This window comes from Sinocyclocheilus rhinocerous, unplaced genomic scaffold (assembly GCF_001515625.1).
Source record: "Sinocyclocheilus rhinocerous isolate Xijiao unplaced genomic scaffold, SAMN03320098_v1.1 scaffold562, whole genome shotgun sequence".
Taxonomy (NCBI): domain Eukaryota; kingdom Metazoa; phylum Chordata; class Actinopteri; order Cypriniformes; family Cyprinidae; genus Sinocyclocheilus; species Sinocyclocheilus rhinocerous.
Genome location: NW_015641608.1, coordinates 488,099 through 502,581, shown reverse-complemented (window position 1 = coordinate 502,581; position 14,483 = coordinate 488,099). Strand labels below are relative to the sequence as shown.

The following is a 14,483-nucleotide window of genomic DNA, read 5'->3' as shown; positions in this document are numbered from 1 at the left end:
GAGAGGGGGGCGAAATTAAGGGAGAAGGTCTTCTCTTTTCTTTGGTTGTATGTTGCATGAGAATCTTTTTTGGTCCAGCACATGATGTTCCTGATGAAATTACTCAGAGCGATAGTTGCCATATCTGTGGAACTTCATGTTCTGCAGCCTGCATTGGCCGCTCTCTTATTATTTTTCCCCCTCACTATTACGAAAGCTAATTTTTTCAGCTACACTGACTCACACGGAACAGTCAGTAGCATACTGTTGGTTGTGTTCATATTATTTTTCTCTTTATGTTTACCAAAGCTCATTACTCCGGTGGATTGATATAGGAGGAACAGCAAATTACCCTTTTTGTGTCTGTAATAGATGTACATCGAACTCACTCCCATCCTCACAAGCCACGCCATCTGAGCAAGCAGTTGAAGCTGAGAGAGATGAGGAGGAGGTGGGATGATGAGATGAGTTAAAACAGCGATTCCCAAAGTTTGCTGTCTCTGACTGCAGTACTTCAGCTGACCATATTCATATATCTGTGTACCACTTAATCACACGTTTTGAATAACTGAGCAAATATAACAAATATTTATAGGCCCAAGTGTTAAAATTGAACCTGCAAACTTTTCTTTTCTACTTTCTCTCATTGTCAGAGATTGCACAAGGTCCTGGAAGACACAAGGCCTCAGGTGTGGGAGGTCCAAGACCGACCCAGGATCCTACAGAAAAAGGGTTGTTACCCTGAGCGACCTGGCCAGACTGTCCCAAAATCACAACTGTTGTTACGCTGGATGGAGCTTCATAATCAAATACAGCAGAAGATACAGTCTACACAGAAGATCAGAAAGAATTATGACAGGTGTGAGAAATCAGTAACCAAATAATAATTTTTAATGCCTTTTTGTTGGAGGTGAGGTATGAACAAATAAATAGGTAACAAATAAAGGTGTGTGCTTTTGTGCGTTTGAATGTGTAGGTTCCAGCATGACTCAACAGAACTAGAAGAATGGATGCGTCATGCTCAAGAACAGGTTCAGAAGTGGAACAGTTTCTCTGATTCTGGTCTCTTGGACTCCAGAACAGTCTTTACCCAGCTCATGGTGAGTATAATTAGATTTTTTTTTTTTTTACACAAATGTAACGTATACCTAAAATGCCAAAATAGGAATGTGGTTTTGTTTGTGTGTTGCAGGAGTTCTTTAAGGAGCTGGAGGGCCGTTCAGCACAGAAAGCTTCTGCAGAACTTTCAGGCGCACAGATACTGCAGCTGACTGACAGTGAAGCTCCAGGTCTGCGCAGACGACTGGCTCAACTTGAGCAGGAATGGACAAACTTGACTAACGTCCTGCCCACTCTCCACCAGACACAGCAACAAGTACGACTAATGTCTCTCTCTAAGTTTCTTTCTGTTTTTCTCTCTCCCTCTATCTTCTCCCTCATCCATCTGAAGAAAAGCTCTGGCAAACAGATATTGTTTAAGTAAGCATCCTCTTGCCCTCCTTCTAGCTGTTGACAAACCAGTCTCACAGTCAGATCTTGGCCAGTTTGACCTCCTGGCTCGAAAATGTAGAGGGACGACTGGAAGATGAAAGCTCGGGGGTCCATTGTGCCCCCGGTTCCTCTGAGCTGTCTAGACATCTACAGGCTTTGAAGGTAGTACACCTACTGTACACTTTTAATTCTTTTGATTTTCTGGTTTCTAATTATTTCAGGGTATAAATGGAAAACCTTGTTTGGTTCGCCGTTTTGTTCTCCTGTTCACCAAGGCTGCATTTATTTAATCAAAAATACAGTAAAAATCATAATATTGTGGAATATTTTTACTATTAATTACTACTATATTATACTATATTATATAATACTATATTACTATTATTAATTAAAAATAACTATTTTCAATTTAAATATATTTAAAATGCACTTTATTCCTGTGAAGGCAAAGCTGAATTTTCAGCATCATTACTCCAGACTTCAGTGTCACATGATCCTAATATGTGACCCTGGACCACAAAACCAGTCTTAAGTCGCACAGGTATACAGTATTTATAGCAATAGCCAAAAATACATTGTATGGGTCACAATGATAAATTTTTCTTTTATGCCAAAAATCATTAGGATATTAAGTAAAGATCATGTTCCATGAATATATTTGGTAAATTATCTACCGTTAATATATCAAAACTTATTTTTTGATTAGTTATATGCATGGCTAAGAATAGGGCTGAACGATTTTGGAAAATAATCTAATTGCGATTTTTTTTACCAATATTGCGATTGCGATTTAATATGCAATTATTTTTTTTAAAGCTCTTTATGTTCTGTATTATTCGACTTCATCTATGGCTTTTCTCTTCGCTTTCACAAGCCGATCCATCTCCCATTCTAAGTTACGTCCTTTGGCTGTTTACTTATTTCTTTTCTTTTCTGCTGATGGCCCGCGCTCGACTTGAAGCAGCGCTGCTTAGACCGATGGGTGTGTGTCATCAAAGTACTGAGAGAGCTATAAGAGAGCGCGGACGTCTCCTTATGCTTTCTCTCGCTCGCCGTACTTTGATATCATACACCGATCTGATCTTCAAGTCGAACACAACTCTTTACTCTCGCCTGTCACGTGACCGTGTAATCGCAGCCTCTGCGATTGAAAAATCGAAATTTTTCATATCGCGATATTATCGCAAATGCAATTAATCGTTCAGCCCTAGCTAAGAACTTCATTTGGACAATTTTAAAGGTGATTTTCTCAATATTTTGATTTTGTTGCACCCTCAGATTCCAGATTTTCAAATAGTTGTATCTCGGCCAAATATTGTCCTATCCTAACAAACCATACATCAATGGAAAGCTTATTTGTTCAGCTTTGAGATGAATTTTACCCTTTTGACAGGTTTTGTGGTCCAGGGTCACAAATGCTGATTTTGGTGCTCAAGAAACATTTCTTATTGTTATCAGTGTTGAAAATGGTTGTGCTGCCTAATATTTTTGTGTAAACTTTGATACATTTTTATGGATTCTTTGATCAATAGGAAGTTCAAAAGAACAGCATTTATTTACAATAGAAATCTTTTGTAACATTAGAAATGTCTTTACTGTCGCTTTTGACCAATTGAATGTGTATGCTGAATGAAAGTATTAATTTCTTTTAAAAAAATCCTAGAAAACATGAACATGTCATTCCACACTTGTATTTTTATATATTAGGATCTTAAGGCTGAAATAACCAGTCATCAGCTGTACGTTGACTTTCTGAACCATCAGTCTGTGGAGGGGGTGGGATCAGTGAATGAACCCACCAATCGCAATGAGCGCATCCTGTTTGCAGAGCAACTGGGAGCTCTCAATCCGAGTTGGCTTATTCTACAGGCCAAAATTGACAGCAAGGTGAGTGCAGAAGTATAACCTGCCAAAGCCATCGTATTTGAAATGTGACGAGTTCTTCTGTCTCTAGATACATGATGTTGAGAACCAATGGCAGGCCTGCACGAACAGAGAAAAGCGTTTGCGCTGTATGCACAGCTGGATCTCTCAATGTATTGAATGGGTGAAAAACAGCTGGCGACCAGAGAGCTGCTCGCATATTGAGCAAACATTACAGAAGTGTGAGGTGAGTCTCATGTCTCACAGCTAGCTTGAAGATTTTATGTTGCCGTTGTTATTGGGTGTGGGTGTGAGAGTGAGTCAAAGGAGTGCTTTTGAAAAGGTTACCAGAAGTATATACTGATACCTGAAAACTTGGACATTGCTTCATTGCAGGAGACAGAGGACAGGCTGCAGGTGAAGTCCTCTGAGCTGAAGGCTTTGGGAGCTCTTCACCTGTTTGGGCAGCAGGATGGTGAACATCCCGGAGATCAAGCGTTCTCCAAGCAGGTGAATTCAGCCATCCAGGACTGCCAAGCTTTGAGTCAACAGGTAAGTTCTTAAACCCTGTGCCAGAATGCATCAGTAAATTTGTGCACATTGGCCACATATACTACTTTTCAAAAGCTCAGTAAGATTTTCTTTTAAAGAAAATAATACTTTCATTCAGCAAGGATGAATAAATTGATCAATGTGTAATAATTTCCACAACAATATTAAGCGGCAGATTTGTTTCAACATTGATAATAAATGAATCTTGAGCATCAAATCAGCATATTAGAATGATTTCTAAAGGATCATGTGACACTAAAGACTGGACTTCCATCACAGGAATAAATTACATGTTAAAATATATTTAAAAAGTTATTTTCATTTGTAATAATATTTCAGAACATTACTGTTTTCACTATATTTTTGATCAGCCTTAGTGAGCATAAAAGACTTCTTTCAAAATATTTACAAAACTTAGCAACCCTAAACATTTTAATGGTAGTGAACATACTGCAGCTTTAAAAAGCACTATAAAAACACCATGCTTGTGTAAGTGATCATAAAATGTATTTGTTTTTTCTATTAAATATGCCCATTTTGGATGCCCATTGGATGGATGCCCATTTTCCACAAGTTGATGTGATTCGTTAGGGTCTTAATGAAAAGTCTATAACATACGTTGGTTAAAATTTCTCAATGGTAGTGTAAAAAACACCCTTTTTACCTTGTTAAAATCAGCTCTGTTTTCAGCAAGCCATTTTAGTCCATGTTCCTTTAAATGCTAATGAGCTCTGCTCACCCCGCCCCTCTCTTCCGTGGGGTGACGAGCTGTTCTCATGATTCTGTTTACTTTACTTGGAACTTGCTGACTAGCATGTTATTAGGAAAGGCAATTTGCAAAGATTAATAAAAGAACCTTATATTCACGTCTTCTGTAGGTGAAGCTGGATCACGCGAACACGCAATGATTAGCGCGAACATAGACGCATTTAGGCAGATCGGGGGGCACATTCCCTTCAAAAACAAACGTAATCCACTGCGTCTTCAGCGGCTCAGATGTCAGGAGTAAATGACGACTGCTATGTTCATTATTACATCCAACAACAAAACACCTCAATCGCTTAGGAGCCATTCTTGTCTACATCTGCTCCGGCAGTGAAGCAATGGCGGAGTGTTGACAGCTCACTCGGGGCGGGTCTAAGGTAAAACTAGGGCTGGACGATATGGCCAATCGAAATATCGGAAATGTGTTTAAAAATCATATCACCGTTATTGAAAAAAATTATATCGCGATACATATTGATATTGAATTATTGTCCAGCCCTAGGTAAAATTCTAGTGTCAATCAACAATCGTGGGAGGGGCCTGGGTCTGTGTGACGTCACACAGACAGGCATCTGAGAATGGCTTGATATGAGAAAGGGGAAATGATTTAACGTGATTAAAAAAAACACTGGGTGGCTCTTTATCATTATAGGGTGGTTGTGTACACACACTTTCAGTTCAAACAACTTGTAAAAGTGCATGTCACATCCGATGACCCCTTTAATATTGATTTATATTAATAATTAATAATATTGCATCAAAACATATCAGAATTTTATTTTATTATTATATATTACAATATTTTATCAATAACGCCAATCAATTGATGTTACATCTCTTAGATTTTGGGTATTTTGGTTCGGTGGATGCGGAGATATAACATTAGAAAGAATTCAATTGATTTGTGTGTAACTGTTGTTTTACAACATCTTCAAATGTGTCAGATGTTTCAGTCAGAGTTCATTCATCATTTTTGATTAAGTGAAGAAATGTTATTCCTAGCAGTGTGTGCTTTTTTTCTTAGATAAATGCTCTCAAGTCAGATTTACAGCCAATCAAAGATGAATGGGCTCACTTTGAATCTAAAATGAGTGCAGCAGAACTGCAAACAACCGGGGTGGTCTACAAGCTGGAGCTCTGCAGAGTTCCTGCGTTCTCATCTGAGCAGAGCCGAACTCATGTGGAGCACCTGCAAGTGAGTAAACGACTCTAAATGAAATCATTCCACTGGAAAAAAGATTGGAAATGTTGTACTTTTTCTAAATTGTAAGGTCGTTAAGGGTCAGTGTATCTTTTGGTCATTTTATTTATTTTTTATTTAATATTGAAAGTAGAAAATGAGAAAACGGCTCCTCTTTCTTTCAATATTAAATAAAAAATCAAATGACCAAAAGATACACTGACCGTTAACGTTATAAACTTCAATGTTTAAACACCAATTTTATTCTCCCAACATGACAATTCACATAATATAAATATTCAACATTGCCATTACTGTTAGCAATGTGATTTATTGGGTATTATATTATTATGCTTCTTAACAGGAGCTTGAAAGGGAGCTGAACCAATCAGAGACCTGGACCCAGTTAACTGAGGTGTTCTCTAACTTGAAAGACAAACTCAACCCTTATGCGTCTAAACTTTTGTCTGATCGTCTCGAGAAGGAGACAACTCGGTAAGTAATTTTACTTTACATACTTTAAAATGGTAGCATCTTTATAAATTAGCTAATGAATCTGTTTATTTGATAGTTTAGTTGAGTGAATCATTTATTAAAGATGAATAATGCAAACAAACTGATTCACTAAAATGAATCAGACTTTGCGATGCAAAGAGAGAACAGAACATGCTTGATTTTTAAGTTTTGTTTGTCTGGACCTATGTGGGTATTAATGTTGTTTTCTTTTCAGACATCAAGCGGTGACTGAAGATGTGCATGCAGATTTACTAAAAGCCCAGAATGCATTGCGGCTTTGGCTGGAATACGAGCGCCTCACAGGAGAGTGCTGTGTTCATCTAAATCAGCACTGGGAGAGGCTTGGAGAGCTTATGAGTTCTTCAGACAGAGAAGAAAACACTGTAGAGCTGCTCAACAGCAGGATGCAGGGCATCAGTGTGAGTAATTAATAGTATCTAGGCCCCTTTAACATCTGGCATTAGGATGTGTTTCCTATCCAGATAGCATCTGGATATTCTATAGCTGGAGAGAATTTACTTATTCATTCCATCCACATCTCCAGTGTTATCAGACAGAGGTTTGATCACACTTATCCAAGAAATGGAACATGCCAATTGCATATTACTTGAAATATTGTTAATTAAATGAGATAGTAATTTTAGATTTTAAATCTAATGTGATTATTGGCATCAATTACCTAAAAATGCATGCTAATGCCAGGTGAGAGCTCAGTGCAAATGAGAAATCCATCGAAATAAAATAGATCAGAAGTACAGAACACAATCAAGTACATAAGTAAAAAGGTTAGTGGTCAACAAAAGGGATTACAACAACAACCCTTAAAGCATACTAAACCCATACAATTCACAGCAATAATGATGCACAGAAATATTTTTATGTTAAACTGCTTGTTTGTAAATATAAGGTGCTGGTTTTGTATTATTTTTTTGTAATTTGTAATAAAATGCAAAGTAACAATGCACAGTGAAAAAACAGACCTAAATAATAGCCAATTTCAGCATGTACTTGTTAAGTGCTAAAGTGTTCTAGTCCTACAGATGGGTCTGCAGTACTTCAGTCCAGTTGTGCTTTTGAAAAGAAGGAACATTGAGATCTGAGCTGGAGCTTTTCTCTGTGGGCTAAAAATACCAAATGAGACCTGTGATACTCTTACCAAAAAATGTTCAACACAAAAGAACATAGAATCATAAATCAGATCTTATTCAATTTGTTTAAATTGGCATTTTTCCCCTTAAAATGCATACACATGGTTTCTTAAACGAACAAAAAAAGAAAAGAAAAGATGAGCTTATAATTGCTGTTTAAACTTAAACACAAACAAATAATATGTCTAACAGATGTTAATAATCAATAAATATTTCATAACTAATTTTTTGATTGTCTGAATAATGTGTGTCTATAAAATTATATTTTTGAATAATTTTATGTGTCTATAAAATGAAAATAAATAAAATGATGAAAAAAGCAAAAAGTAATTCATTTTTATTGAATTACTGTTTTTATTATTTAATGTTTTTTAGTAGCTGCCGTATTTATTTAATAAATGTTTTTCTTACCCTCTACTGATTCCGTCTTAACTTTCAAAAATAGATATCAGTGGCTCACTTACAAATTGAAGGTTGCATGTATTTCATCAGAAATAAAGAAAGAACTGTAACATTGTTAAATATTTTTTCATTTAATAACAATAATAATAATTTCTATTTAAAAAAATATTTTAAAATGTAATTTGTTCCTGTGATGGCAAAGCTGAATTTTTAAGCATCATTACTCAAGTCTAAAGTGTCACATGATCCTTCAGAAATCATTCTAATATGCTGATTTGCTGCTCAAGAAACAATTCTTAGTATTATCAGTATTTCAAATAATTGTACTGCTGAATATTTTTCCAGATTCTTTAATGAATAGAACATTCAAAAGAACAGCATGTAATTGAAATGGAAATCTTTTGTAACATTATAAGTGTCTTTACCATCACTTTATATCAATTTAATGCATCCTTGCTGAGAAAAAAAATATTACAAGTCATTAAAAACAAAATTTTATGACATGATAAATTATGTAATTTCCTTTGTGGTTCTTCTAACCCAGGGGTAGGCAAGTTCGGTCCTAGAGAGCCACAAGTCCTGCAGAGTTCAGCTCCAACCCTAATCAAACACACCTGAACAAGCTAATCAATGTCTTCGGGATTACTAAGGCTATAGGCAGGTGAGTTTTTTTTTTCAGGGTTGGAGCTGAACTCTGCAGGACTGCGGCTCTCTAGGACCGAACTTGCCTACCCCTGTTCTAACCCAATGTCTAAAAAACAATGTCTTTCACAGGCTCTAGAGAAAGACATGCCTGCCTTGCAAAGCAGTGTGGGAAAAGTCCTGGAGGCCTCAAAGCTTCTCACTGGACATGTGAAACCCCAGTCAGCCCCTCTAATCAAATCAGAAACCAGGTTGCTGTCACGTGACCATGTGCATCTTGGCAAGGCACTTTCTGACATTGAGGCACAAGTTCAGGTAAGAGCGACAAGTTGATATCTTTAAAAGACTAAATACAACATTAAAGTCATTTGATTGATCTGCCGACCGATGACAACATTTATACAACGTCACACACAAGTGTTGTGCTGTTCTTGATCCATAGGAGGAGCTGGAGGAGCACCGCCGTTTCAGCACTGAGTTGAAATCAATGGAGCAAAAACTTAAACACTTTGAGAGTGTTATGAGCTCCTCCGCTGCAAGCATGGAAAGACTAAAGGTGAATCTGTGGCACTTCTTTCATTGATTGTTTTCATTGATTTTCTTTTTATCCTCTTCTTTGTGTTTTAGAGCAAACTAAAAGGTTACAGTTTGATTTTATGTAAATCTTTCTCTCTTTTTCCGTCTCTAAGATGGTTCTGTTAGATCTGAGTGGGCTGAACCCTAACCTTGCTGCTCTGAATCAGATGAGTTTCGGACTCTCCTTAAGCTCTGCAGAGGAGGAGAGGTTACAGACCCTCAACACACAATGGGTTCAGGTCTTCTCTCAGGCCACAGACCGACACCGGCAAGTCAAACTTCACTAAATTAAAGCTGTTCGATTCTCTTAAACATTTTGATTTAGCCCGAAATAGACTTGATTCCATATATCTTAGTAAAACGGATAGTTTACCTAAACATGAGAATTTTGTAATTTACTCACCCTCAGGTTGTTTCAAACCCTTTTAAAACTCTCCTGTTGTGTTCCATCGGGGAAATACTGGTTTGGAACAACATGAGGGTGAATTTTCATTTTTGGATGAACTATTACTTGAACACTTTTTTCCAAATTTTTACACCCTAGAATTAGCTGTAACTAAACTGTGTCTGGTGAATGCCAATGCACATCTCTGTCTGTAGGAAGATGTATGGAGAGCTGCTGCATGCTCAGAACTTCCAGCAGAAGTGCCAGTGCTGGATGGAGCTCCTGGACAAAATCGAGGCTGGGTCATCCAATCAGACGTCTGGAAACTGTGCTGCTGTAAGAGAGCAGCTAACTGCACATCAGGTAGAGCATACAGTTATGAAATCCAATAGAAAATTATTTTCTAATATTTAGTTTCATCATGTGAATCCTGATGCTTCATAATGACCATGTGCACTTGCATTCCATATTCCATAAGATCCTGTTCTGATAAATCTTTATTCTAAAACAATACTATTGGAATATTTGTGGCATTTGTAATCAAAATCTTTTTTTTTCTCCTCCGTTTGCTTGACACATTTCCAATGTTTATATCATATAGCACATAGAATAACTTGTATTTAGACATGCATAGATATAAATAAATATTACATTATGGATATGAAAAAGACAAAGAATTGCTAGTTAATGCTAGCTATGATTTATAGAAACCAGAATTTTGACTTAATCATTTCATGGCATTAATACTATTAATACTACATAAGTTACTTATACTATTAAGGTTTGGGGTTGATAAAGAGTGTTTTTTGTTTTTTTTACATTTTAAGTGTTTTATGATCACCAAGGCTGATTTATTTAAGCAAAAATACAGTAAAATCAGTAATACTCTGAAATAATATTACAATTTAAAGTTAACTGTTTTCTATTAAAAATTGAAAATGAATTTTCAGCAGCCAGTGCTCCATTCTTCATTGTCACATAAACATTTATGATTATTATCAATGTTGAAAACAGTTGTACTGCTTAATATTTTTGTGATAATTGTGTTTCAGGATTCTTGATTAATAGAAATATATAGAAATAACATTATTTGAAATATAAATCCTTTGTAACGTTATATATGTTCCCTAACTCTTTTTAATAAAATAAGAGCAACAGGAACTTTTGGTTATAGAGTATTGTGTAATTTGTTTTTGAAATGGTTGAACGGAGCTCATCTATTCATATATTAGTAATAAATCTTCCAGAGGCTGAAAGTGGAGGTCCTCATCAGCCAGCAGCTACAGGATGCCATGGTCAGTGAGGCTTCACGCTTCTTGGAGAGCAGTCAGAATGAGGACAGGTGAGCATTTATAACACTACACTCAATAACTTTTTCCCTATTACTCGGTAACCTCAGAATTTTCTTACTAACCTCCAGTGTGGGGCTCTGCCATGGATAAGAAATCAAAGAATGTGGTGTAATAATTTGTTCAGAACAGGATGTCTCCCGATGAGTAATTAAAAACGAGGTTTTCCAACTGTTTTGTTTTTTCACGGGCTCCAGATGAGGCCATAACTCTTGGAGTTATGTGGTGTGGAAGAGCTCTTTTGAGCTCAGCACTGGAACAAGCTGGCTCACTCTCAGGAAATGAAACCGCATGTGCTACCAGCATGAAATCATTTTTTCTTTTCAGCTGATAAGTGCTGCTTCAGGTGGAACTCCTGCATGGTTTCATTCAAGATGTTTCTTGGGCCTGGTATTTTTTTTTTTTTTTTTTCAATGGCAGGAACGAATATCTTGTAGAGAGCCACATAAAATGTGGGCGGTTTTATTTTTCAGATGTCTGGCAAAGCTAATGGCCAGTGAAATTGCATCTCTATTATGTGTTGCTCATCAGTTGTGACATGGTCTCTTTTTAAAAAAAAAAGAAAATCTGTTAAACCACAATTTAAAAGGATAGTTTACCCAAAAATTACAAATCTGTCATTCTTTACTCACCTTAATGTCGTTCCAAACCCGTAAGACTTTTGTTCAGTTTTGAAACACAAAAGTATTTGTATTGAAATCTGAGAGATTATGGACATTGAAAGTCCATTCACACAAAACTTTCATGATTCAAAATGTTCATAAAGGGACTGTAAAAGAAATCCATATGAATCAAACAATGTAATCCAAGTCTTTTGAAGAGACATGATCGCTTTATATGATGATCGATACATATGGATTCATTTTACAATATTTTTATGAACATTTTGAAGTGCCAAAGTTTTAAGTTAATAAACTTTCAATGGAGGGACAGAAATCGTTCAGGTTTCATTAAAAATAAAATGAATGGGTTTGGGCCGAAAATCGAATGGGTTTGGAATGACATAAGAGTAAGTAATTGGTGACAGAATAATCATTTTTGAGTGAACTAAACACTTTTAACCTGAGTAAATGTTCTTTGATAACTTTTGACTGAATTTACCTTTAACAAACCATGAAAATGTTGACTAACAAATTCCATTGTGAGCAGGAGTCATCTGATCCTGAGACTCACCCAGCTAAAGGCACGATGGCAGGGGACACAGCAGAGGGTCCAGCAGCATGGCAAAAGTCTGGAAGGGCTGATGGGACAGTGGCAACTCTATGAGACCAGCTCGAGGAAACTTTCAAAGCTACTCAGACACATCGAAGAACTTCTGCCACCAGCAGGACTAGCGCCGTGCAGCTTACAGCAACTCCAATGCTCTATAAAAGACTTTGAGGTAAGATTATTCAGTCAAGAGAATATAATGGTCTTTTCAACTCTTTCAGATGCTGATGTTGGACTTCAAAGTCTAATCCAACACCGTCATTAATATCTTTCATGTTTTCTATCACACAGTGGACAGAGGAGCAACTACAGCTTCATGAAGAACTGTACAGGCAGACTGTGGCGGCAGGCGGACAGATCCTTCCGCTATCAGATGTGCAGACGCAGACACGCCTGCAGACTGAACTGGATGCTCTCAAGGAGATGTGGGAGCGAAGCTGTGGCCTTGTGGGGAAAAGAAAGGCTCTTGCAGACACCATAACTCATGTATGTGACCCAGTTCTCACATTTCTGGTTGCTATGTGAAAGTTTCCATTGACAAATAATGCTGTAAATGATTCACATTTACACTATGTAGGGAATAAATTGGTACAGTTTTCAATATATTTAGAATCTGCCAATATTTGGTGTTTTATTCTGTTTGTTTTTTATATACATATATATTTTTTATAAGCATAAGGTTTTGGATCAGTCCGATTAGTGCTGACACCCTTGTCTGTTTAATTCTTTATTTGCATGGACCGAGCAGAATCAATGGTTAATATGGGGGTCTTTCTTAGTCGCCATTGACCTACATAACCTACTGAGCGTTTCACTAATAAAGTGCTTCGTTTTGAGGATGAGAGATCAGCCGTAATCTTGCCATAATCCATAAATGAGGCAGCTGGGCCATATCACACAGAACGAGGGCTTTCAAAACCGAGACTACTAAGCCACTGTGCAGTTCAGAGTCTATATGGGTCATCTGTCATTGTTCACACACAATGCCCTAAGGCCTAAAGTATAGGTAGATGTGGGAACAAAGCTTGGAAAGTGCTGTTACCTATGTGCCTGGTAACTGTTTTATATTCCATTCTACTTCATTTTCAAAACCTTGATAATGTAAGATCACACAGGCTTCAGAGCAACATACATTGATTGCAGTCATAGTCGTACCAACAACAGCATAAATTGTCATGTGGACTTTTGATGACAAGATGTGAATTTATAATCTTATGTTTTTAGCTCCATGGAGCACTTGGACCATATTTGAAGGAATAAATTTGACATTAGGTAGATGTGGGAACAAAGCTTGGAAAGTGCTGTTACCTATGTGCCTGGTAACTGTTTTATATTCCATTCTACTTCATTTTCAAAACCTTGATAATGTAAGATCACACAGGCTTCAGAGCAACATACATTGATTGCAGTCATAGTCGTACCAACAACAGCATAAATTGTCATGTGGATTTTTGATGACAAGATGTGAATTTATAATCTTATGTTTTTAGCTCCATGGAGCACTTGGACCATATTTGAAGGAATAAATTTGACCAATGCAATTGTAAATTAGTTTACAGTGTTCACCGGCAAGTAGTGGGGCTCTGTGTCACCCTAAACTAGAGGCTGATCCCCTGTACTTTTAGATATTATATAATACCAGAGTCACGCCCACTCATAACCAGCTCTGATTGGCTCTTCTGTTAGGAATGATGACGACATTGTTTTGAAGGGGGCTTATAAGGTTGGAAGTGTGTTTTGTGTGCATTTGCTCACAATAATAGGCGGGGGATGATGTATCCCCATGTGAAAGGGAAATCCCTCTTCACTGATCTGAGATGACACAGTGACAGCACCCAAAATACAAGCACATCAGTGGCTCTCATAATCAGAACGTATGCAGTTAAAGGAATGTTCCAGGATCAAGGTCAAAATTGACATTATGCCACACATATTGTTGGTAGAGCTCAAGACTGTATTCAACCTGGAAATTCCTGTCTAAAATAGTATGATCTGGTATTGTTTTTCACAGTGTAGAAAAGATTGTAGAGGCAAACATCTTCCACCGTAATAAAGAGATGCTGCTGTTTCTTTGCAGAACTGGATGCTCTGTGAAACTGGCCTGGCTGAGAGTGCTCTCAAACTGGAAGAGATAAAAGCAAGACTGAAAAGTCCACTGCCAGAGAAGCTAGAAGATCTAAAAATACACATGCAGCTCATCAAGGTAATATATTTTTCTGAAAGTGATGACAGTAAACAGCCAAACAATCAGTTATAATCCCAGATTCAGGTAATTTTGCTGTATTGATAATGTAATTGATATGTAATGTCATATATATATATATATGTATGTATGTATGTATGTATATATATATATACAGTGGGTACGGAAAGTATTCAGACCCCCTTAAATTTTTCACTCTTTGTTATATTGCAGCCATTTGCTA

General features: G+C 37.0%; 1 protein-coding gene across 1 annotated transcript in view; it reads left to right on the top strand.

The window, feature by feature from the left end:
- LOC107755208 (nesprin-2-like) overlaps positions 1 to 14,483 on the top strand; it is a 105,088-nt gene that overhangs the window by 65,913 nt on the left and 24,692 nt on the right. Inside the window, 14 exon segments of the mRNA XM_016571927.1 lie at positions 3,178 to 3,357; positions 3,425 to 3,580; positions 3,730 to 3,885; positions 5,675 to 5,845; positions 6,195 to 6,325; positions 6,561 to 6,765; positions 8,671 to 8,853; positions 8,981 to 9,094; positions 9,228 to 9,382; positions 9,715 to 9,862; positions 10,747 to 10,841; positions 11,998 to 12,229; positions 12,349 to 12,543; positions 14,135 to 14,260. Of these exon segments, the coding sequence (XP_016427413.1) occupies positions 3,178 to 3,357; positions 3,425 to 3,580; positions 3,730 to 3,885; positions 5,675 to 5,845; positions 6,195 to 6,325; positions 6,561 to 6,765; positions 8,671 to 8,853; positions 8,981 to 9,094; positions 9,228 to 9,382; positions 9,715 to 9,862; positions 10,747 to 10,841; positions 11,998 to 12,229; positions 12,349 to 12,543; positions 14,135 to 14,260 (2,247 nt within the window).